Below are 25,097 nucleotides of genomic sequence, written 5' to 3'. Positions count from 1 at the left end.
GCAGCCCAAGAGCTGAGAGAGCAGCGCGCTGCTCTGGGATTATCAGCTGCCATGGGCCGCCTTATCTCCTCCCGTTTCTAAAAGGCAAAAAATGACACACGGACCACCTCGGTACTGAACAGAGCTGCACTGGCGTGGTTCTACAAGGCAGCTAGCTTTAAAGAAACAAGTCACCTGAAGCACCTGCTGTGCTGCTCTTACCATCCCTTGTTACTTTTAAAATCTTGGTGACCTTTAGCTGTGTGGTAGGAGTGAATATACAATGTCCAGGAAGGCTTAGAAGTTTGAATCTGAGTCTCTGGCAGACAATCTACTTTTTTTGAAGCAGAAAATGCAGGAACCTCCGCTTAAAAATCGGGTTTGACACAAAAACCCTGCAAGAGCATGGTTAGGATTATATATTGAGAGATGAATTTATTTAACCTGAGAGCAGCAAGAGAGGATTAGATAATTTAATTCCCTCCCTTTCCCTAATGACAGTGCAGAGTGCTGACGCTTGTTTGGCTTGGAGAAGATGACCTGTACACTGAAGTGATTAGTGTGTGCAGTGGATTTTTTAACACCTCTTACTGAAAACAAAGTGCTCTCTCACAAAAGAAAGCACATTTTTCATGGGGCATAATAGCACTCATGAAATCAGGAGCATTATCACTGAAGTGGGACATGCAGCTTATGAATTGGTCTCACAGATCGTGAAATTTGGGACCTATCTTGTCAAGGCAGCTGGGTGATGATTTTCAATGCTCTCGCGAGTAACATCATTTAACAACGTGGAAAATGTATGTCAGTAGGAATTGCTGTGGTTTAGTGTTTCAGAATAGCTAGATACTTCACTGCTGAACTTGAGATGATAACTTTAGCTACCTGATTTTTAAAACATACTTGTCAGTTCAGTTTTTACTGGGAATTCTTGCATGATAGATAAATGAATGTACAGATGAGGCAAAAAAATTGCTGTAAATTAGTAGGTGTTTATTTCTTAGAGGCCAATGTGTTTTGGTATATTTCCAAATTAAATGTGCAATTGTGCTTTTAAACACAGGACAGTTTTTTTCATTAAAAAGATAAGGCCTGAATAGAGATCCCCTCTTGGGCTCAGTCCTGTTGCCTTAACAAGCATATTATCTGTACAAACAGCGCAGTCAAAGTTTGCTCTCTTATCATTCATAATTTATTTGAATTGAAAATCAGTAAGGAAAGAAATTTTGTTTCATTTATTTGGGTATTTGATCCAGAATTATGCACTTGAGGGATAGACTATACAGGTGACCCACAGGTAGAATATGTTCGGAGCATTTTCATTTTTTTTTTAAACTACAGGCTTACTGAATTTCTGTGGGTAAGAGAAAAGGTTGAATAAAAAGCATCAATAACGTCCCTTTCAGTTATTCCAGTGTAATTTGACCCTTATCTCTGTATGACTGTAGTCATGTGAATGTGAAAACTATTACTTTTTTTTAAGCTAACTGTACTTTGATTTTGGTATTAAAGTATGCCATCTGCTTTGTTGTTTTCTTCATCACACCAACAGAAAGGGAATGTGCCACAGCATGGCTGCAGCCACGGCTTCCATATATTATTGTGAGGAGACAGCTGTTGTGGGACTGGAGTCAGTGTCTTGCGATGCTCTTCTACAGCTTTTCCTATTCTCCTCGTTACAGTGTCGGACAAGGGCTCAGTGTCAGCTGATAGAGGATTTGACTCAGAAGGATCTTGCGAGAGATCAAACAGGAGCGGAGGGTCATGATGGGTTACACCATCCCCGAAACATGGGCAAATTCCTCTTCCAAAACAGGCCCCAGAGGCTTCTGGTTGGAATACTGGAGTAGCATAATGAGCTTTCCATATGGTGCCACCTGTCACGGAAGAAGCACATTTGAACAGCTTAATGGCATTAGGAGTTGGGGAGGTCCCTGAAAGATTGGTTCATGTTTTAAGTGACCTGCTTTGTTGTTCCTAGGGCAAGCTTATGTCGTGGTTGTCACATACGGGGAAAGGCTCTTTTGGGAGCTGGCAGGGATTCAGAATGGTTGTCGTGGCTCACAGGCACACCTGGGCTCTGGGTACGTGCAGGGCCATGTACACTATGTGGATGGTTAGGTCTAATATTTTGGGTGCAGAGGGAGTATCTGCAGCTTTCATGTGTCCCTCTAAAAGTCTACATGCCTCTTGTGGGGAAAAATGGAGAATGTAGCCCCCGATTTCTGGGTGCAGGTACTGGTAGGTGGTTCTTCTGTTGGCTCTCTACTTCTGAGCCGAGAAGAGCACCTGGGCAGGAACTGATCACAGCTTGTCTCCATGCTCCCTTTCTAGCACACTTTCAAATAGGGTGCTAATTGCAGGCCATGAAGACAGTAAAATATGGAGTCTAGTTTTTAAGTTAACATGATGAAGGCAACTAGTTTGCAGCTTTAGAGCTTGTGCTTTATCAAGCTCTTGTACTGACCGCTGGATAAGTGCAGGTCTGTAACTTGTAATGAAGAAATGACAAATGACTAGGACTAAATCTGAATGCGGTTCAACAGGTGATTTTTTTCCTTCTTTCTCCCTCCTCCTTTTTCCCCTTTTCCTCACCCTGCGTTTAGAAAGCACTACGCTGAACTCGGAGGCAAGGATGTGCCCAACAGGAAGACAGCAATTAGATACTGTGTCTGAAAAAGGGAGAGGAGAAGAAAGGGGACATTCAACACTTTGGAGCCACTTCTGTAATGCATTGAGGTGACAAGGGCATTGTCCCTACATGGCATTTTCTTTTTGGTTCAATGGAATCAGCTGAACTTTCCTTCCTTCTGTTGTCCATGGAGCTTTTCTTCATGACTGGGAGTCTGCAGCTTTATTCTTCTCTCTGTTGTGTCACTACTGCTAGAACATACTTAGTTAATAAATAAAATTTTAAAACTTCTTAAAAGGTGAGGGGTAACAAATAACAGATATATTAAGGCTCAGATAATCTTTTAGCTTAAAATCCCCAGTTGCTGGCTGGCTATCTTATCTATTTCCACCCCACAGTTTCCACGTCCTGCTAAGCTATGCTTCTGCACTTCTGTGGAGGGATGATGTCTCAATGACTCTCAAATGTTTTGGCATAATACATTTAGAAATGTTACAGATTTTAGATATCTCAATTTCTGAAATTGTGAGAGGATGCAGAAGGTGGATTTCTTAAAGGAAATGGGCTTACTTCCTGATGGCTTACTAAGGACAGGTATTCCTTATCCTTAGCTCTGTTTGGGTGTGTGCTTTGTTGCTGGCCAGGATGTGTTCCATGTCCTTCTACTTTTCCCTGTCTTGTGACAAAAATGCAACCATCCTCTGTCATATCAGGGTTCCCTGAACATGAGATTTGGGTCTGTCGGGATTTTAATGTCTGTTGGTAGCATAGATAGTTGTTAGAAGGAGTGAAGTACTCTTATGGCCATATGCATTTTTCTGATTAGCTGGCTCTACTCAGAGTGCTATTGTGATTTTGCTAAAATTACCATTTAATAGATTAATATGAGATGGACAGGTAGACTTTACCTAGCTATAGGTAGGAATTTATGCAATCAATGTTCAGAAAAACCAAACTAAGTAGTCACTCTTTTCCATAAATAGTTGAGCTGAACTCCCCCTAACTTACAAACTATAGGGCGGTTCAGAGAAGTGAGTGTAGAGTGAGGAGAATTGTTCTGATTCTCCAAAATTTTAACATCCACTTTCCACAGCTGCAAATAATTACTGGAGTTGCAGAGTGGGAGAGAGCCAGGTCCTTTTTAGTTCATTTGGAAGGATACAGTGAGGCTGATTGTAATTAACCTGTCTTGGTGAGCTGAGTAGACAGCTGGGTTACAGAGGGATCAAAAAAAAAAAAAAAAAAAAAAAAGGTGGTAGAAATCAGTGCTGATGGAAGCAGCAGGGGTTTCAGTCATCTCCAAGAGGCAAAGAGGGATATGCAATTTGCTACTGAAGTAGCTCTGACAGAGTTTGAAGGATGCATGTGAATTTTAGGGCAACATGTTAATATGGCCAAGGGAAAGAAAACCACCTTCTTCAATCCAAGCATCTCTCAAACCCATCTGGTAACAATCAATCAGTTTAACGAGCAGAAAGAAATGGACTGTCACTAATAAGCCTTATTGTGTTGTGCTAGAGGAAAGGACTCTTTAACATACAGACAAAGGATTCTTCTGGCTTCAGTGAAGGGCTTAATTGATGGGTCCTGCCTGGGTGACATCATGCACAATGGCTTCATATCTAGCCTGTCCAATAGATGGAAGTAAACAGACAACAAATATGTAATATGAACGTGATATACTTGTAAATGAGCTAAAACAGACTCTAAAAAGTCTGTCAGCCCAGTCAGAAGTAATGGCAGTTGGAGCAAAGAATCAATTTCTGGCTTGGCTGAAAGGTGAGCCCCACGGTAATATTTGATTAGTCAGTCTTTCATATGCAGAACATCGCATTGTTTTCAACCCCCTTGCCATAAGCAGTTGTGGCTCAATGGGGAAAAGTTGCAGAAGGGCATGCATAGGAGATCTAGCTGTGCGTGTGGCTTCATAGGAACACAAAATACACCTTGCATCTGCGTATTGTATCTGTGTTTATGTTACAGGTAGTGTGGCCTGTTAGAAACCGATCTGTAGAGCAGAACAGTTATTGATGGCTTAACATCCATGCTGTGTTTGGCTGGGGGTGTTTTACTGGGAGCTAACTCTTGTCTGGTCCTATCTACACATCTTTTAGTGATTAGAGCGTGTTAGGTATGGTCCTGGAGCCTATTTTACAGTTTAGTTTTATCTAAACGGAAGTCATGATCACCAAGCCCATTCCACAATGCAACCCAAAGCACAATGAGTGGGTATGCTCAAGAGGGGTTTGCTTCAAAAGCACGCTTCTGATCTGAACTAAAATTGTAACATAGACACACCTTACATAGCCTAGGAGAACACGAGGTGAAAGCTAGGTGAGGACAACAGCAGTCCTTTAACCTGAAAAGCAGTTCTTCAAATGCATCCCTTGATGGAGTATGTATTTAGCCTTTCACTAGGGAAGTGCGGCATGACTCTTCTAGCAGGAATTTTCTCCAGGAGTTGCTGCAGTCAAAGCTTTCTCTGCCCAGAAACTTTCTCTGTCCAGAAAAAATATGCAGTACAAAGAAATGAAGAGCGATCTCCAAGAATAGTGATGGATTTAGAGACATAGGGGATTTGAGTTTCTGATCACTGTTCTGCTTTAGGTAATGCAAACAGCTGAATGGGCTCGGGGTTAGATGTGATCAAGCTGGGAGACCTGGTGTGGAGCCAGCCTGGCACCAGTCTGTGTCAGGTGAACTGATCTCTCATAGCTGTCACTAGAGATGTAAGAGCGAGCTGTGCTCTCATTGTCAGCCCTGGTCTGCTGAGGATTGGATACAGGGGGAGGGAGAGATTCAAAGCGGTGACTCATGTTTCTGCCCAGTGTCGGCTGTTGCGGGCCTCGTGCACAACAGCGCAGTGCTCCCTGGGGCACAGGCTGTGCCCTGCTCTGCTGGTGTGTGTTAGCTCAAACCTCTGGCCTGGAGCTCAGGGTGTGGTTCAGGTGGGCACCAGCGGTGACAACGCTTTGGAAATTAAGCCACTGCACGGGAGGGGTGGGCCGGCGAGGGTGGCGCCGAGAGCCCGGCTGTGCCCGGGGCCCCAGGGCAGCAGGCCGCAGCCCTGAGCCTGCAGGGACCTGGCCACGCTCCCTCTGCACGCCCACAGGTGTGGGTGGCTTTTCATACAAGGCACCTCGAGATGTGAAAATGAATAGCGGAGCAGCTAACTGCGCCGAAGAGCCAGGGACATTTTATTTTACTTTATTTTTTATGACCTCCTCGTCTGATGCGTTCATTTCGCGTCTGACTGGCGGCCCCCCGAGCGCGGGCGCTGCCGCCGCCTGCCGGGCAGCGAGGCGGCGGTTGTGGCGGTTGGCCGGTGGCGGTTGGCGGTGCCGCGCTGCCCCCTGGCGGCGGCTTCCCCTGCCGGCTCCGCGCTGCTGACTGAGGGGAGAGCGGCCCCGCGGCGCAGATCTGCGGCGGTACGCTCAAAAACCAGACCCTCATGCCTGCCCCTCCGGTGCTAGGGGACGGTTAGGCCGGGGGGATGCGGTATGTTCCGGGAGGCTGCACAACACCACGCCTGCAGCGTCTCCCTGCTAGGCATTTCTCTCTATTGCTGGCCTACCTCCTACAGCACTTACGAGGGAAGGAGCACACCAGTTTCTCCTCCGGTGTTTTTTTCTGTATTTTAATCATGTTAAGGTGCTTAATAAAAACAGAGGGAGATGATACTCCTAACCCAAACTGATTGCTTAAAGTGTTAGATTACGGGGTTGGTTCAACTAATCTTGATTTATAATTACTGCAGAGGCCCACTTTCCCCAGGAAGAGCAAAGATGCAGAGTGGTGATTTACGCGTGTCACTTAGAGATGATATCATTTGATTGTGCCCAAACAGAGAAAAGAATTGAGTCCTGGTCTCCATAGATAAGTAATTACTTGAAACAGCCAAAATATTGGCCTTGAGCACTTCTTCAAGTGTGGTCCCCTCACTGGGATCCCCTTGTTTCATAGCCGTGGTGGTATCAGGTCATCCAAACCCCCAGCTCGGGGTAAGCAGCAAGGCAGAGTGAGCTGCTGAGACCAGGCCCACCTGCCTGGGGCTGCGCCAAGCACCAGCTCTGCAGCAGTTCTGCCCCATGGCAGCAGCCCTGGTAGGGCTGTGAAGGCCTTACCACTCAGCTACAAGGCAGAATATAAGCAGTTGCAGCACTCTTTCCCTTTTCTTTCTTTATTAAAAAAAACAAACCAAAAAACCCAAAACGATCCCCTTCCTAGTTCTTAGACAAAAACGTTATCAGCATCTTCTCTCCAGAGAAAATAGAGAATGAGGAGTCCCAAGAGGGAAAAAAAAACCTCCAACCCTTCCCTGGAGGGCTTGAAGATGCTCCACTCCATGGAAGAACAGATTTATGAAACAGCATTTTCTACCACACAGCTCCTTGAGCAGTGCACGGGTTGCTCTGGATCTCACCCTGAAGGGATTAGCTCCTCAAGTACTGTATGACTTGTATAGCTTACACATTTTTCCTTGAATGAAGTACACAGATTTATCTTTGGGGATCAAGAACCTACAAATAAAAATTCCACTGCAGCACCTGGCATCACATCCTCACATTTAGTCCTTAGTCCCTTTCCTCCATGTTTCCAGTCAGCTGAGCGCCGTGACTTCCTGCCCAGGAGCCACGCTTCTGTCAAACGTGGTGTGAGGACACGGGCACAGACCTCAAGGTTAAACTGGCAGCATGACTAAAACTTTGGTGTTGCAACTCTGGTATGTATTTATTCAGGCCAACAAGACAGACAGCAAAGTTCTCAACCATTATCCGGGGGGGGTGGGGTGGGAGGGGTGGGGGTGTATCTATTTAGGGGAACAGAGAAGTCAATTTTGAAATATTTGCAAGTACAAGTAAGTTTTGTAGTCTTCAAGTGTTCACTAAGTAGATTCTCGGCTTGATACTATCTGTACTTGATACTGTCCTTGTATCAGAAAGTAGCATAAAGGAAATGTAAATGGGCTCAAGAAAGATCACCCAGTTAACACTGTGACATAAGAAGGATTTCCTGCTGGGCTGCCAAAGGTTCTCTCACCCCACGCTCAGCACTCAACGTGCTCTTCGAACAGCCAGCTCCTTGTCAACATACCAGCTGAATGTGAACAGCTGCTGATGGTGGAATGCCCTAGCATTTGTAACTATTATCTAATTGCAGTCTCTCAAGAACTCTGTAATTATTCTCTCACTTCACAGACAGGGAAAGCTAAACAAAAATTAAAGGGGCTCATTCAAGTTTCTAAAGGATGGGAAGATGAGTAGGCATAGCCTACTCCATCGACTTCTGCATTTCTCCAGCTGTGCAGAATGAAAAGAAAAAAAAAAAAGTACAGCATCACCACAAATTCATCAACTTTACACTTACTGTCACATCATCCAGTCACAGAAGGTGCAATTCATCTCAACTAACTTTAATATGAGGGTGATTTTTAGATCTGATATGGTCAGTCTCAGCTCCCTTTTTAGTCAGCAGAGAGAAACTGGCATGACTGATCTAGCCCAGATGTGCTAATCAGAAGGAGGTGAATCACACCCGGTAATCACCTGCATCTCTTCAGTGACTGTAAAACAACAAGCTCAGATCCAAGCACCTGTGTTTGGTTGCACAAATGCCATCCTCCATTCTGAGCAGGAATAAGGACACAGCTACCAGTCACTGGCCCATTCTCTTTTACACTGTCATGGAGGGCGACATCAGCAAAGATTGGGTGCTTGTTGAAAGCTCAGGAAAGCATTATGGCTGCAGTCAGCTTGTCTAATGCCGCAGCTGAAAAAATGAAACAAATAAGATGGGGCTATTGAAAACAAACAAACTACTGCTTAAGATAAAGACCTTATGTGTGCAGTTCTTTTTTCTTCAATCTTGCACTAAAGCTGATGCCGAATGCTTTTGCAGCAAAAGCGATAGAAACACTGCAACGACAGGGAGATTCTTGAAGGTATGCTACCTAGGAAGTGACACCCTTCATCTCGGGCAAGGCAGGACAGCTAACAATGAAGCCGTTCTGCGCTTTGCAGAAGAAGTGAGCGTTTGAGGCAATAAACTTACTCCAGATATATGTACGTATGTTTTTATGTGATACTCTATTGGAAGCTAGAGGTCATTACATCATCTCTGATATGCAGGAGGCGGGGTGTTTATACTCACTGTCCTTTTGGTGCCACCGCACTGCATGCAGAAACACACCGCAGTAGTGAAACATGAACTCGTGCCCGGAGTGCTGAACTGTCCCCCGCAGCAAAGGCAGCAAGGTGCGCCCGTCGATTACCCTAGTGGAGAGGACAGGAGTCACCAGACTGCTTAAGAATTTCAGTCTGCAGCTGGAGAGTGAGCAGTACTCACTCTCCATGTATGCAGGATTTCAAGTGTCATTTCTAAACCAAGCTACTGTTTAGCTAATGAGCCCTCAGATTTTTAATTGTGTGGATGGGTGGAGACCAGTGATTAGCAGTTACTAGCAGTTTTTGCAATTACAGCTAGTTCACACATCCTGCCTCGGGAGATAAGTCACCATTACTGTAATTTTCCTGGAAGTAAGTGATAAGCATAGTGAAGGCATGGATCACAGCTTTTAATTTTGCTCCCCGAAATGGAAGTCACTGATAGCTCTGTGAGCTCGAGGCTTCATAAGAAAAAAAAATTAAAAATTGACTAACAGTTGGTTTAGTTACACACCACCAGTGCTTTTATGCTTTTTGCTCAAATGGCTTAGCCACCCATGCTTTCTTGTGTTCTTTAGAGGAGTCTAACATAGATGCTACAAATTGTTTGCTATCGAGGAAGGTACTTCTCTGGTGCTGGCAGTCAAATGCAGGCCATGTGCTCCACCTTCCCTACTCATGAAGAACCAGGCTTCCTAGTCTTGGCAAGGGCCTGTCCTAGTACTCCAAGAGGACCAGCCAGCTTTGTGAATATCTGTGTCTGCAGACAAGATGGGGAAAGCTACACAGGAAGCAAGCTAAAGAATTGGCTGGTTAAGAAACAAACAGAATTTAACCTGTGGCTGTTAGGATGCATGACATGTATAGTCAGCATCTATCTAAATCAAGAAAGGGGAGCAAATATGGTTTATGAAGCCACCTTTGTACCTGTCCTGAGGCACTGCCCCTCCAGCGAGGTGAACCACTGTTGGGAAAACGTCCATAAGGCTTGTCAGTTCATTGATAACTGTCCCTGCAGGCAACACTCCTGGCCATCTAACTATTCCTGGGACACGGATCCCTCCTTCCCAGCCTCCCATTCCTTTTCCACCTGTTAGAGGGGAGAAAGAAGTACCAAAAAAGATAAAAGAATGAAAGATTGTTAGACATTTATTATGGATGTATAAAAAAAGGTTTTAAAACTTTCAGAATATTCAAATAACTTTAATGAAAACACACTAAATCCTGGAGAACAGTAGAATGACTACAGTGCAAATTCCATTCTTCAAAAGTAAGTATTATGAACCTCTTTATTTTACGCTGCTTTCTTGGGTGGCACATATGGCAACTAAGCAGTATTTTTGGCAGAAGAGGAACAATTCCACCCTTTGACACCTGAGAAGACATTCTGACCAATAATTTTATTCTCAGACATGACATTCAATTAATCTCCATACTCCCTAATAACACGCACAAAAGTCTGTTATTAATAAAAAGCAAAATCTGTCTTGGAGTCAATGAGAGGTTGCAGCCCCACTTGGTGCCTGAGGAAGGGGGATTAACACAGGGCAAGCTTGGTTGTCAGACAGTTCACAATCAGAGGCAGCAGGAACATTACGAAATGATTTGCAGTCCTGGAGAGCAATGAGGGGAATTAGGATAATGTGTGATCGCCCTCCAGGAGTTTACTGTCCCAGGGATGCTCTGAGGTGGTCCCAAACGGAAAAGTGTGGAACCCGTGCAGTAAATAGGGAAGTACTCTGAATATGCTGCAGTGATGAAGACTTTCCACCTATATGTCTGTTGAAGTTGTCCTGAGGTAATCCAAAGAGTCTTTCTTAACTTGGTTTCTCTTGCATTCCTCTAGTCCTCTAGTTCCACCATGCAGTTGGCTCTCTTATGAGTCAAAATATTTATTGTTTTGAATAGTATTTCAAAGTGAGAACCATTCATTAATTACAGAAACAAATATGGGGATATTAATGAAACAATGTGGTTTAAAGCCAGAACTCCAAGCTGAGAGTCCAGTTAGAAAAAAAAAAATATTGCAAGTTGTTGAAGCTCAGGTACCTATATGACCTTTGCTCTGTTAGGACCCCCTCCTATCAAGGGCAGAAATGACAAGTCATTGCTGGAAAGTGTCGTAGGAAAATTGGCAAACAAAACTTGAAGCTAGCTTATTAGCTCAGCTAATAAATCAGCAGCTGAATGGGAGCTTACACTAGCCTCTGGCTTGGCTAAGTAATGCTGGACTTTTTGCTATAGAGGAGGTGTGCTCATAGTTACAGCTGAGAGGCAAGGTTCCCAGAGCTTGGTTTTAAAGGCTGACAAGGTGGCACGATGGATTATAAATGGGGCAAGTCCAGCTGCTTGTGCTATAACCTTTGTGCTACGTAAGAAAATGGTATCTCATGCTTTTTTACTCACTAGCGGCTGTTCTCATTATTCATATTCATGGCTTATTTATCTTCTTGTTTTTAATATCCTGTTAGCAATAGCAGCAGAATTTTCTACAGATATTTATGAATTAAACTAATGTTTTAAATCTTTTTTGTGTCGTTGCTAGTTAGTTTCACTGGGATGTCCCCTGTTCTGCTGTATGCGGACATAAATGGGAATGCCTTTCTGTTATTAGTATCTAACCTGATATTCTATCTCCTCTTGTCTCCTCTCTAAGCAGGCATAATTTCATCATTGTCCTCTCATACCGAAATCTCTGTCTAATCACATTCACCTTTCCTCTCCGGACTCTCCTGTTACTAATATACTTGTGTTAGGCTAGTAGAAATGAATTCCCTAGGTTAGGTTCATGAGCTATTCAAGTGAGCCCGTTGGCCTTTTTGCATCTGTTTCTGGTATGGAAACTTCATATCCAGAACTGAAGGCTAATTTAGCATTTAGGACTGTTCCTGGATGAGATCCCAGCAGTATCAAACATTGCTTGCGTGGCTCATCAAGTAACTTACTACTAGGCAATGTGCATTTTGATGCTGAGCAAGATCAAGGCACCCGAATCTTCTTCTGTAGGGAAATAAGTGATGGAAGCAGTTTTCAGGCTTCATTATACAATAACTGCCAAGCTGCCCAAGCTGTCACAGTGGCTTTTTGAGTCTTGGCAGTCTGGAGGGAGCACATGCAAGAGAGAGATAACCACAGATCTTCATTTCCATAGAGCTTGACACTGTCGCAAGCCAGTCATAGAAAGAGAGTCTAGATGAAACATCTATATGATAGATGAGAAACTGCAAAACTACATCAAGAAAATAGTCTTCATGATATCTGCCAGTGTTGACATAGATAATTGTCTACTGTGAAAAACAGAAGGATGTTTTAGGTGAGACTCCAAACAGCGTGTTCTGGATCTGAGTCAGGGGGAGTTCAGATTGGACATTAGGAAAAGGTTCTTCACTGAGAGGGTGTTTGGTCATGGGAACAGGCTCCCCAGGGAAGTGGTCACGGCACCAAGCCTGGCAGAGTTCAAGGAGTCCTATGGTTTAGTTTTAGGTAGTCCTGCGAGAAGCAGGGAGTTGGACTCGATGATCCGTATGGGTCCCTTCCCACTGAAGATATTGTATGATTCTATGATGCTACAACATTTTCAAGTAGTGCTTTGGGTTATGGATTAGATAGCATGCTTACAGTATTTAAAGACAACATGGAACTAGAAGGGGGTACAAGCGTACTGGAGTCTAAAGAAAGGATGAATGAGAGGGAACATAACAGCATTGAAATACATGATGACCTTGCAACAACAGGCTGTTGCAAGGAGGAAAAGAAGAATCTCTTCTCTGTAGATTGGTGAATAGGGCAAGATCTGTTGCTCAAAGTGCAGCAAGGAAATCCAAGGTAGGTACCAGGAAAAAAACTCCAGTAGCACAGACAATGAAAACTGGATTATCTGGGAAATCACTGAAGGTCTTTAAGAATAGGTTAGAAAATATAGCTGTTGAGGAGTAGCTTTGGTGACAGTGATCCTGTCTGGGGGCTGAAAGATGCACAGCTGATGCCCTGAATTTGCTCCAGCCCTACAATCCAAGATTATCATCCCAGCTCAGTAAATATAGTCTATCATTTTATTTTTAAGATGAAGTCTGTACACACTACCAAAATTTTACCTTTATAGATCCCATTCCATCCACCCAACTGAGCATTTCCTCTGTGAGCCTCTAAGGATCCTCCATGATCAGATGCAAAATAAATAAATGTGGTATTCTTCAAGCCTTCTTTGTCAATAACATCCAGAAGCCTGCCTAGAAACAACACAAAACATCATAATTATGTCAGATTTTTTAGGTCTTGACTCAAAATTCAGTGAAGACTGAGTCTTTCCGTTTACCTGAACGAGTTCTGTTACGAGCTACCACAAGCAATGCAAAGAGTAATCCTGCATTACAGAAATAATAAGAGCCCAACAGAAAGCTGCTGAATGTGTCCAAAATTTGTTTGTGGTGTCTATGAAAACAGGAAAATAAAAAATAAAACCAATTGGAAAAAATTTAAATGAATGATCCTTTTATTCAAGCTACTCAAAATACTTGTCAGCTTTATGCTGTAAATTCTCTGAGTCAAGGATTGTCTCCATTGTGTAGCCTCAACCATCTTGAAAAGCTTAAATAATAGTGCTGCCTAGGTTCATAATCATAGAAAACGGCTGTGTCTCACCAGGGACTGAACAGGGACTCTGAGACCAGGCCGCATACTATCAACCAAAATCTTCTCCTAATGTCAGTGGTAAAAACTTCACAGACTGTAATTCAAACCTAACTTCATAAGGAATGCTTTTGGTACCGATAGTGTCAAATGTTTACACAGAATATGATTTATCTTTGATTACTTGTGCTCATCACCTACTGCATCAAATGTATCCGCCAAGAACAGCTTCCATAGCTACAGAAGCAGCAGCAAAGCCTGAAGTACGCAAGGAAAAAGCATAAGCCAGCGATCGGCTCTTTTGCTCAATCTCTTCTCCTTTACAAACTTCCTGTGTATCCTTGGTCAAGCTACTTACTGACCTTACCTAAAAACAGACACCTTCCCCCAAAAAGAGTTTAGATTGAGTCTAGGCATATTGGTTCTGAATTAGACCCCAAATCTCTTACTTAGCAGTCCAACTCTGGAGAGTTCTGTCCTCACTAGCTGTTTGGCCTATACAAGGCATGTTCCTTACACCATCGGACTTCTGCTATCCAGCTCTGCTTGCATAGCCTGTGCCTGAAGGTGACTGGTGCCAAAAATTTGGAAGAGGAACATGGCAGACTCCTCTGGTTCAACTGGATCTTGTAGAGGTTGTCAGCCTGCCCATCAGAAGCAATGGGGCTCCTCTCAAAATACAATTTTGTAAACATGGTTATTGGAGGAAGAAAAGGTTCAGGGATTGAATCTTGGCCCAGACAGGAGGCGAATACTTTGGCAATAGGGTCTTCACTTTTGACTAAATACAAACAGGACCTAGCTCCCTCCCTCCCTCCCATTGAAGCAGAAAGGAACTACTAAGTAAGGCTTAGGTCTAAATCTAGGCTCTGAGTGCCAATTAGGTTTAAAAACCTAACCTAATCGGCACTCAGAGCCTAGATTTAGATCTAAGTGAGTCTTCACGATGTACTGACTTCACACAATTTATTAAGTGAAACTCCATAGCTTTTTAACTTGGCCTTTTGGCTAGGAGGGAGTTCTGGTTTCTGCTCCAAGGATTATTCTTCAATCAAAAGGAACAAGTACACAAACCAACCACCATATAACGTAGTATTCATCAGCAGCACCAGTTATATCTTCTGAGACTAGACAGAGATGGAGAGATGACATACATTTTGATTAACAACGTCATCAACAACGTGATCAAGCACATATTTGATTATTTGACTGCATTTAACACTGCAGCACAGAAGCGTGTCCAATAAAAAAATAGAACAAATCCCCACAAGAAAAAAGTTTGGGCTTTAATCTTAAGAAAGAAAAAAAATGAGGTGTGGTAATGGAATGGCAAACTGTGTGTCCAAGGCAAGTTCACTGATTTTTGTCATATACAAAAAGGGAGTTCTGTGGCCACACCTTTAATTTCTTTTCCACATTCAAATAAATGAAGGATTTTCTTCAAGATGACCACTTACCCACCATCCAGTCCATCTCCTCTACGTTATCTCCATATAGGCCATGTCTGCTTCTTCCCAGAAACTTCTCTGTGGTAATGAGAGGGGTGTGAACATGTAAAAGGGAAACAAAGAGAAGAAATGGTCTATGCTTGTTTCTGAAATAAAAGAAAACAATAGTCATTTCTCTGCAAACTGTCACTCAAACTAAAATATAACAGTGACATGGTAGTGACTATCTCAATAAAAATTTTTGATTTTGACATCTTTGCATTTTTGAGGTTTTGGGAGACAGAGGGGATTAAAACACCCCTCAAAGATTTTGGTTGTGTATTAAGACCAAAATAGTAATGGGTCCTTTCTTCCTCTGGTTCCAAATTAGGTATGTGTAGAACGTTAAATAAATAACTAGGTAAGTTCATAGCCAAAAGCCTGACACACTCTCAGAGGCAAGGAGAATAGGACTCGCTTGCTTAAACTTAAACATGGATGTCACTGAGCATCTGAGACATCCTCATGGAAGAGGCAGATACAACACTGCACCCACAGGGGAACCATATCCCTTTAACATCAGGCCAGGCAGCTTATCCTAGGAACCTGAGATTATCTATGCTCAAAGGTTCACAGAAGAGATTTATCTTCCCCCAATTTCTCTTAAAAAAACCAACCAACCAACCCCTAAACCCTGACAGAAATAGTATAATCTTACTCAGGGATATGCCCAGACTTGACACATGAATACTTTAAAAGACTTAGTGGTTTGTTCAATTCCAGTTGAGGTTACTGATAGAATTGTAAATGAAGGACACCTTTGGAAAACAAAACAAAACTCACTATCACCCTCCTGTTTGTAAAATATTAACTTCATATGACATTTTCTATGACAGTCCATTCATCATTCATCAGGCTAAGATCATTTTTCTGTTCCTACTGGCAGAAGGCCCAGTCCTTGGCCAGGACCCCTTTGTATTAGGTGAACAAAACATAAACACAAAAAGAATCATCTTCCTTTTCCTGAGGAGCTGACAAGCTATGTATAAGACGAAGGACAGCAGTTGGATGCTGACAGGTAGGGGGATGCCAGAAAACAACAAATTACTGGCCAGCATGAGGATGGGTAGTTCAGCATGCCAGCTGCCTAACCTAGTGGTGTATGACACAGTAATCACATTATTTTTAAAAATCCTTAAAATGAGATACAATTTTTGTTGGTTACCTTTCAATGAACGAAACTGCCTCCTTCAGCATATTAGAAGTAGTTTTTTCTAGATCCATCGGTTGTTCAGTGATATCATGGTTTCTCATCAGGATACAGTTCCAGTACTTGGTGAAACCATAGCTGGAGAACCAGGAGATGAAATACAGGAGACCGCAGATGGCCAGACATATAATTATCTTCCATTTTACTGAGAATAAATTGGTAAGTTTTCCAATCAAAAGAGTAAGCACTGCAAGGATGATCATCTGTGTGTAAAGCCAATACGTATCTTGCAAAGACTTGGCCAGTTCAGGGTCATCTGTGCCTTGACACTCATTCAAAAGGGTAAAAGGCATGCCGTAAAAATAATCAAAACCGTGATTTAAAGGATGGTGGCAGTGATCACGGCGGGATTTGCAGTTCACACCCATATGCCACTTCCCTGAAAATATAAACCAAAGATCTTAAATCCAACATTGTTACTCTTGGATGTGTCTGCCTGTATTTCTAATAGGTTGGCTGCACTCCTCAGTTAAGGTGCAGCCAAGGGAGGAGCTGGTGTGGAATGGGGACAGACTCAGGGAGCAATCGTGCATTGGCAGTTTAATCTGCCTAGAACAGCTGGTTTTCCTCACCTATCTCTTAAAATTCCACAAAGGACAATGGTCCAGCTCAGACACCTCCTCGAATAAGAACAAATAGGGTTGCAATAGCTGGTGCTTATTATTTTTCACATGATAAAGTAGCCATTCATTAATGGGTAGCCTGATGGGGAGAAACTGGAGAAACCCTTGTGCCAAAAGAAACAGCTAAGTGCAAAAATATGAACTAATTTACACACAAGTTCTATCTGACCTTCACAGTCCAAGAACAAATTTCAGGAAGAAGGTGTACATATTGGCTCTGTGTGTCTATATTCATCCTAAAATGAGTAGCAAAAAAGGCCATTCCAATTATCCAGTACAATTGGGCATATCGGAATATGTCATGCGCTGATAATGAACCTTAATGAAGTCCTGTTACAGAGCAGTGTAGTTATCCTGACACTGAAGGACAGACAGTCTATAACCATGGGCTTAGGGGCTATTAGCTAGACAAATAACTTCTGAGAACTGCTGACCAGCTCTGTGCACGTGTATATGAATGTAGTTTACTGTATAAGCTATACCAGACTGCAGTGAGCTAGGAAAAGTTCACCCCTTTGCACAGGCTTGTGTGAAATCAGCACATCCCCAAGACTCACTTCAATTTAGGAACTAAATGACACCTCAGTGTGACGGAGCCGAGCAGAGGTGTGAAAATCACAGTAATTACAATTAAGCACATGACACCTTTGACTACATCAAAAAGAGTTTAAAAATGAGAGGTGCTTGAAAGACACAGCCTTTAATCGCTGCTCAGGCAAAATTAGCAAAGAGTCAATAGGATTTTCTTTTTTGGACATGTATGCTGATCCAAAACCCACTGAAGTCAATGGAACTCTTTCAGCTTTTTTGGCAGAGTTTCTTTTTGCAGAAAGTAAGGCACTTTTAGAGTCTTAACTGTGATAATGAGCAGGATGCGTAAATAACAAAATCTAGCCGCCAGATACAATTAAGACCACTGTGGTGCCTGGGTACCAACTGGCAGACAACATTTTTCTGCTCGAATAGATCAGTGAATATCTCTGTTGGTTCTTCCTAAAGCAATCTGTACTGGGCAAACAAGATTCTTTCCTTTGCATTTACTTCTGTTTGCAGTGTCCATCTACATATTCCATACATCCTCATTTTGGATTTATCAGATATGCTGTGGGGACACTGGGGCTTTTGGATGGCATTCTAAAAACCCTGCTGATTTTGAAAGTTGTGCACGCAAGAAACTCTAGTTTAATGGATCCTAGACATTTTGGCAAATAAAAATATTTACAGAAGCAGCCTCATTTGAATAACAAGCAATGAAAAGGAGGCAAGTTGCTGTGTCTCATACCTATAAGTGCTGTAGAATAACCTTGCTGGTTTAGAATTCTGGCAAAAGTAGTTTCATTTGGTGGGAGCCCACCAGAACACCCGTTCCAAAAGAGAACCTGCCGTTGAGTGCCGGATGCCATGCCTAGAGAGGAATGACAGTCTTTAAAATAAAACAAGACATATTTCAGATTTTCAGTCTTCTCAGATTGTTCTTTCTAATGAATGGGACTCAGTTGCCTAAGCCTAGTGCCTTTTATAAGCCATTTAGTACGCCCTGGGATATTCTGGTTGACCCCCAGAACGATGTCTCCTCCAAGTCCCATGTCATTATCTGCTAGTCCAATGCAGATGCCTCAGCTATGCTGGGGTGTCTACAAATGGCACCAAGATGCCTATGCTTGGACATTAGGCTACCTCTTACGACAAAAGTTTATCAAAATATAATGTTAAAAAAAGAAAAGGCGGGGAGGAATAAAAGTTTTATATAGAACAAAAGGCTTACAGAGTCAGGGGTACACACTTCTGAAATGTACAGTTCATGATTACATTTCTCCTTTAGCAAGTCAGAATCACATCAGAGGAGCTACACTGATTATTACTGCCATATGCAGTGGCTGACGTTTTCTGTCATGAATTTTCATGGCTGAAGTAAATCTGTTTTAAAACATTATTGTTGAGAACTATTCCACACTCTGACACATTTCACTATGAAAAAGTTTTCCAGGATATTCAAAATATTACACTTTACTTGATACAATCTTAATACCACTGAACATACAGTGTTTACACAATTTTCTTCTTCATGTTTCTACCTCTGGGTGGTTTGTGCCGTTTGGATTTTCATCCATTTCTGTGTTGTCATTTAGCCACATTAAATGTGCTTTATGTGGGGATTTTCCCCATAGAACTCAATCACTAAATCTAGTCATCTTTATTTTTGCCCATCTCACTGAGACCCCAAATCCTTAGATTAACTAGTCTTTAAAATGGTTTGTTTAAGGGGATTTTTAATAGCAATAATGGCTAGACAGACTGCAATGAACTGTTAGGGAGAGGCCCAACCTGATCTGATGGGGTATCTGCCAGTCAGGAAAGCTGCTCTGCTCGGAGTGCAGACAGCAGCTGCAGCAATGTGCTGAGTAAGTCTCACTCCTTCCTTTGCCAGGCCATCAATGTTAGGGGTCCTAAAGAGAAAAATTCCATCTCTGATAAAAATGTATTACACAGAAGTTCGTGGTATCCCGCTCCTCCTAATTTTGTCGAGGACATCACCATCAAATTTACAAAGCTCTCTGTTTATCTACAACTCAACTAGGAAAGCTCTGCGTTATATATTTTTTGAGATACCTTGACTCCTTAGAGATGAATTTTCCATGGATAAATGTGTTCTTAGTAATGACTAAAAAGAAGAAAAAAAAAAAAAAAAAGAAAAAAAAGTATTTCAGGTCTATCCCATATCAAAAGCTCATGCAACGTAGTTGATTTCATGCAACATGAAAAGATTCCATTAACAGATAGAGCACAACACAATTTCCAAGACTATAATAGGTTAGAGTAAACGTAGGATATATACACAATCAATCCATATACAGACTGATAACTGCACTAGGGATAAATACATCACAGACTGAGTTGTCATTTCATAACAAGCCTACTAGAGTTGTTAGCCGATATTAAATCCCAATCTCAGTCCTTGATATTTCAACCCTGGAGTTGTGGAAACTTATAAGTTATACACATGCCTGACAAATACAGCGCACGGACACATTTGCAAAGTTCTGACTGTACATGCTGAAAAGTCCAAGAAAGTTGCTCAAGCATGCCTGCATAATTATTACTCCAGTAGGAATTACTGTAGAACATTCATTTTGTACATGGTTTGAAAAGAAGTGTATCTAGATAAACTAATCCATTAATAATGAATTTTCTAATACTAAGTGTCATCAGTGTTTTTTTCCACTGAAATTCACCAGGAAGGGATAATTTATTTCGTGGAATACATTCTTACCTTATTGTATCATTACCATAGCAACCCACATCTCCAATACCAAGATCATCAGCCAGTATCAATAAAAAATTGGGTTTTGAAGGATTTGATACACAGGTTCTTGGAAACAAGCATAGAATTAGCCAAATGTTTAGGCAGCTCCTGAAATTAAAAGTAAAGAGGTAATATTACAAAAACATTTGTAAGCTTTACAATAGACTTTAAACTATTATCCTTAAAGTTTTATGAGGACTCAGTATAGATGCAAACAGCTACCAAATACTGCCAGCAGATGGAGCTCCTGAATACTTACAAAAAGTTCTTGAGTTTTCTAAAACCAGTAATATTATTTCTTTTTTTTATTCGCACAGGAATTTTGTGTGTTGAGATTTGCACTGATCTCAGCAGATGTTTCCAGTAGAATGAGTGGTTGGATGCTTGCAAGTCTCCTTGTAGAGGGGCGTAGGACACTCCTGTTAAGGTTCCTGGAATGAGTGGGACAGGAGCATGGAGGTGGCTGGTGTGGAGGCACACTGGTTACGACGGCAATGCCTTGACTATTGCATCCACTGCACCCAGTGCTACACACAGCATCTGGAAAGTGCTCCTTCAAGGTTGCAGCAACGGGCTTAATCTTGGTTATCTTCCTAGAAGACCCTAAGAATACCTCAGCACATGTCTTAGTTGCTCAAGGTGTTTGCAAGAGGCACCTTACAGATCTTCACGTGAAGTAAGATACATATGCTAGAACATATCTACTGACTGCTCGTTCATTAATAGATACTGCAATGTGATAAGTGTATAGTAAATGGACTATACCATATATTATATATACTCCTAAACCTCCATGTCCTGTAAAAGTAGGATGAAAGGCCTTGAAAAATCAATAGTTCTAAGCCTGTATTAACTGGTCTCAGATTCTCAATGAGTTTCTAAAAAAAACCAAAAAACCAAACCCAAAACCAAAACAAAATAACCCCAAAAACCCCACCCACAAAAAAAATAGAGAGCATGAAATCTGTTTAAATTTTCTTAAGTACAACATGTAAAAACCAGAAAAGACCCTCAATGAATATCTTTTCTTACCATTGTTTTCCCTGGTAAACTTCGTGGCTTCCCCATGTATGAAACAGGTACATAGTTGGTTACATAAATTCTGGTGGAAAAACAAAATATTAAAAAAAAAAAAAAAAATCAGAGCCCAGTAGCTCTGGGGATCTTGTCTGTGAGGTTGGTCATTAACTGCCCTGCATTACCGCAATCGTAGCCAGCCGCAGGCAGCGGCAGTAACAGAGGCGGACTGAACTACTAGGGCTTGATTACGCAGCCCTACATTCCTGAACGTGTGCTTGCAGAGACCTGTTGAACTGACGCTGCAAGGCAGAAAGGGCGCTTCTGGGGCCAGGTACGGTCGGACAGCACAGCATGCAGTTTTGCAAGATCTGGCCTGTTCCCAGCTGCCGATAACTTCAGGGGGACTTGGGAGTGTTTGGGCAAGGCGGCTAAATGCCCATGGCTTTAAACAAGCGTTAAAGGTGCCAATTACTCAATACACGCACAGAACTGTTGGTGTTCACTGAAAGGAAGGTTTTCACCATTTTACAAACAGGAGGTAATGATAGGCAAAACTAGCATCTCACTCTTTACTTAACCTCAAATTATCTTTAAGGTCCAGGAAAAGAATCTAATCTTTACTGTGAGCTTTGAAACTACAAAAAATGCCTCAAAGAAAAGCCATCCTGGAAAGCAATATTTGCGGTGTAATTCTTAGGGAAGGGACTGTAACATTCTTAGGTCTGGATGCCATCTAGCACATTCAAGGAGGTGTTTCTATCTGGATGTTACTAAAAACTGTCCAGAAACATAAATATCATTATGATTATTTCCTTAAAGGACTCCAAAGCTTAATGTCATTTATAAATTTAGCAAGCCAGTTTTTCTACCTGCCAACTCTATAAACTCAACCTGGACTTTAAAAACCTAGAAATAACCCTTCAGTTTCTAAATATTTATTTTTGTCTGGCAAGGCAAATTTTACGAGTGGAAGCAATTTCCTATGCTTGCTGAAATAGCACAACTAGTTGCTTTCGACAAAGAATGGTTTAGGAAACGCACTCCTTTTCCTTGTGAATGGCCACAGACTAAGGGATCTGCAGAAAATGTTGCACTGGAATCATGCAAACAGTCATGCAGAAGTACATGATAAACCGGCTCCACGGGGACTGACATATGTTCATCTTCATGCTGTACACTGAAGTAAATTAGAGATGACATTCATTCCTTCACTGTGAAAAGAGATAAAAATCTGAAATAACCCGTCCATGCGAAATCCCTACTTTTCCACACTTCTTTCCATTTCAAACCAGCACAAGAACAAAGATGATGTCAGCTCTATTAAGGAACAGATTGAAGTGAATAAGAATATTTACTTTCTGTAACAACTAAAAGCATGTTTGTTAACATAAAGTCACTTCTAAACACAGAGAACTGAAAAGTTCCATCTTCACTAATGAAAGACGTGTGGGTTTTTTCCAAAATCAGCATATTCTGCAGTGGGAAAAAGTAGCATTTTCTGAGATAACTTTATTCTGCCTTTTTGGTACATACGAGTGTTACAGTTACCTTGAATGTCTGAGAAATACTAAACTGGCCAGAGCAGAGTATAATCCTGCCCTATGCATTTCAAAGAATGAGCTATAGGATAAAAAGAATTGCAGATGCTATTTTCCTGGTCAGAAAAATAATATAAAAAGAGTCAGAACCTGGGGTCCATTGATGATTTTTCCAAGTAACATCTAGGTGCTTGTTTGGCTATGGCTGAGACAATATGGGAAATAATAATAATAATAATTAAAAAAAAAAAAAGCTTGATCTCTATTAGATGTGGAATTTTCCATAGGGTTGATGACACTTCCCCCTCTCTATTGGCAAGATCCTGAAAGACAGTACTGAGAACTCATCCTCCCTGCCCATTGGCTGAGTTGGAGATTAATGGGGAAGCTGCAAGATCCCTCTGGCCCAATGCATCGGCTGTCTGAAGCAGGATCTTGCTGCGAATGCAGACGCCAGAAGCCTAATATCATGCTTTTTAAAACAGGCTGTATTAATGTGAAGCAAAGGACTCGGTACTAGGAGCTCAAATCTTTTATTTGTATGGTAGTGGTGCCTCAGAATCACAGCCTGGCAGCAGTTTCCCTGAAGCCCCGATGAACTACGGCCCTATAGGACAGAGCTGAGGTGATGGTCAGGCACGTGCACGAAGGCATTAACCTGTGAGAAGGAAGAACTGGTCCTTATCGATAATGGGAACATCTTTATGGTGCTTTAACCATGGGGGCAGAGCTCTGCCTTCCCAGCAACTGGCAGGCAGCGTTGTGTTTAAAGGGCTTGGGGTACATCATTAAGCCAAAACTATTGCAATGAAAATGTTCTCAGCCTACGCTGAGTAGCTGAGGATCATCACAGCCCTTGTGAGCTGTGGTGGAGCAAAGGAACCAGACACATCTGGACATCGAAAAAATCCTTTGATTTCCCATGGGCATTGATAAGCTTTCCAAGCTGGTACAACAGCTCTGCTACCTTCCACTTTCTCCCCACAGGTTCATGCAGCACAGCCAGCTGGTGATGGCAAGCACACAACACTTAGACAGAGACTTTGTACACCCCCTCAGGAAAGCTGTGAATTTCGAACCAGGGAGGTGCAGTGGTGGTATTAAAAGATATTTGGGTCTTCATACCCCTGGCAGTGGCATGATTAAAATTGGTGCTTCCTGATTTTCTGCAAGCCATTTTAGGAGCACTGACCTTACTAAAGGACGAGAAGAAATATGAAACTTGTTTAAAAAAAAAAAAAACAACCCAAACCCCGCAACAATTTAAATATGCATATTCACCATTTTCTGTTAGGGGCTGATTCCTTCTGAAAGCAGAGCTCTCACTGACATCGCTAGGAGTGTTGTGAACCCAGTACTGGGCCCTAGGGCTTGTCCAGTGTCCTTAGCTGTTAAATGAAAAAAACGACTTAATCCATAAATCTAACATCACCCTCTAGAAATCAGCAGTTACTTACAGAAATCCGAGAAAACATCAGACAGTAATTCCCTCTGTAAGCCAGTATGCCACAATAAATGATCAAGACTAATAAAAAAGGCCAACCCCTTTTAACAATGGGGGTTGGCCTCGTCTCAATTATTCTTCTTGCTCTGAAATCCCTCTTGCTCCTTAGAGGATCAGGACTGCTCTGCACACCAAGACGTGTATGGGAGGAAGCGGGCTGGGACTCGCTCCTTGTCCTCTTACTCTCCCTTCCCCCCAGTCTCCGGCACAGAAACCGCCTGGGATCCCCGCCAGCAACTGCCAGCAAACTGGAACTGCTGTGCAGGTTTTACATGAATTCCAGGCAGAGCACAAAGTCCTTATTCTTGAAATACTGGCACAACATGGCTACTGCCTTTGCTAGATTCCCTACCCAGTTAATTCTGTGCAGATTTGTATAAAGCCTGTCACTGCCCTATTTCAGTGCCTCAAAAGAGATGCTATAAATAGTAACAACACGGCACTCGGAGCCCCGAGGTTTTGTTTCTCCCACCCTACTTTTCCAGCCTTCCAGGCACTATAACAGGACTAGCTTGTCCTTCCCCCTTTCCTTCTGTCATGTTGCCTTTTCTTCTTCATTGCATTTTCAGGAAAGGTAGACCTACCTGTGCTGAAGATACTAATTGCACTTTCTTCCCCCACCCCCAAGAACTGAAAGTTTAGTTATTCCACCTCCCCCCCTTCTTTCAGAACTTAACTCTGTTATAATACACTTCACCCTTCAAAAGGTCTTAAGCAATTAGTTAGAGGAGCTCTCATCTATTTGTTTGTTGACATTTCAGTTCTCCGAGTTACTTGAATACAGTGAATGCTGAATTTAACGCTGTGTTCTAGAGAAGTCAGTAGGAGTCAGTGAGGTGGAAAGATGAAGCAGCTTAAACTAGCAGATTTGTATAATACATGGCAGGAATAATCATGGTTGGAAGCAATTTTTTATTTGTTGATCTCCTCCCACTTACGACTATACTCAGGTATTTTTATAAGATAGAAGTTTTCAAATTGGGCTACTTTTACTCATACCTATTTGA

At 42.2% G+C, this 25,097-nt stretch overlaps 1 protein-coding gene across 11 annotated transcripts; it reads right to left on the bottom strand.

The window, feature by feature from the left end:
* Positions 1–1,199: 1,199 nt before the first annotated feature.
* Positions 1,200–24,309, bottom strand: LOC143170181 (arylsulfatase D-like). 11 transcript variants are annotated; one of them, XM_076358276.1, is made up of 12 exons: positions 23,868–24,309; positions 22,090–22,259; positions 21,061–21,130; positions 19,996–20,136; positions 19,050–19,171; positions 18,007–18,129; positions 16,057–16,480; positions 14,862–14,998; positions 12,870–13,004; positions 9,703–9,865; positions 8,762–8,883; positions 1,200–1,856 (listed from the first exon to the last, which is right to left on the bottom strand). In XM_076358276.1, the coding sequence occupies exons 3-12, from the start codon at positions 21,111–21,113 to the stop codon at positions 1,486–1,488; spliced, it is 1,791 nt and encodes a 596-aa protein (XP_076214391.1). In that variant the 5' UTR covers positions 21,114–21,130; positions 22,090–22,259; positions 23,868–24,309; the 3' UTR covers positions 1,200–1,485. The 11 variants fall into 11 exon arrangements, 9 of the variants coding, with proteins under 9 accessions (XP_076214391.1, XP_076214399.1, XP_076214375.1 ...); XM_076358284.1 differs by having other exon boundaries at positions 21,061–22,259; positions 23,868–23,974; positions 24,044–24,309; XR_012997022.1 differs by adding an exon at positions 8,158–8,380 and having other exon boundaries at positions 1,790–1,856; positions 21,061–22,259.
* Positions 24,310–25,097: the final 788 nt, after the last annotated feature.

This window comes from Aptenodytes patagonicus, chromosome 1 (genome assembly GCF_965638725.1).
Source record: "Aptenodytes patagonicus chromosome 1, bAptPat1.pri.cur, whole genome shotgun sequence".
In the NCBI taxonomy this organism is placed as follows: Eukaryota; Metazoa; Chordata; class Aves; order Sphenisciformes; family Spheniscidae; genus Aptenodytes; species Aptenodytes patagonicus.
Note: the sequence above shows the minus strand (reverse complement) of the source record. Positions and strands in the feature narration are given on the sequence as shown.

Bases quoted from the DNA above. Each gene is read 5' to 3' on its own strand.
- LOC143170181 (XM_076358260.1), bottom strand. From the start codon at position 21,113: ATGTACCTGTTTCATACATGGGGAAGCCACGAAGTTTACCAGGGAAAA. The intron at 16,481-18,006 runs GTATGAGACACA...TTATATTTTCAG, and splicing joins TTATTCTACAGCACTTATAG to GGAAGTGGCATATGGGTGTG. The intron at 1,857-8,761 runs GTGAGTATAAAC...CTTCCGTGACAG, and splicing joins GCGGTGGCACCAAAAGGACA to GTGGCACCATATGGAAAGCT.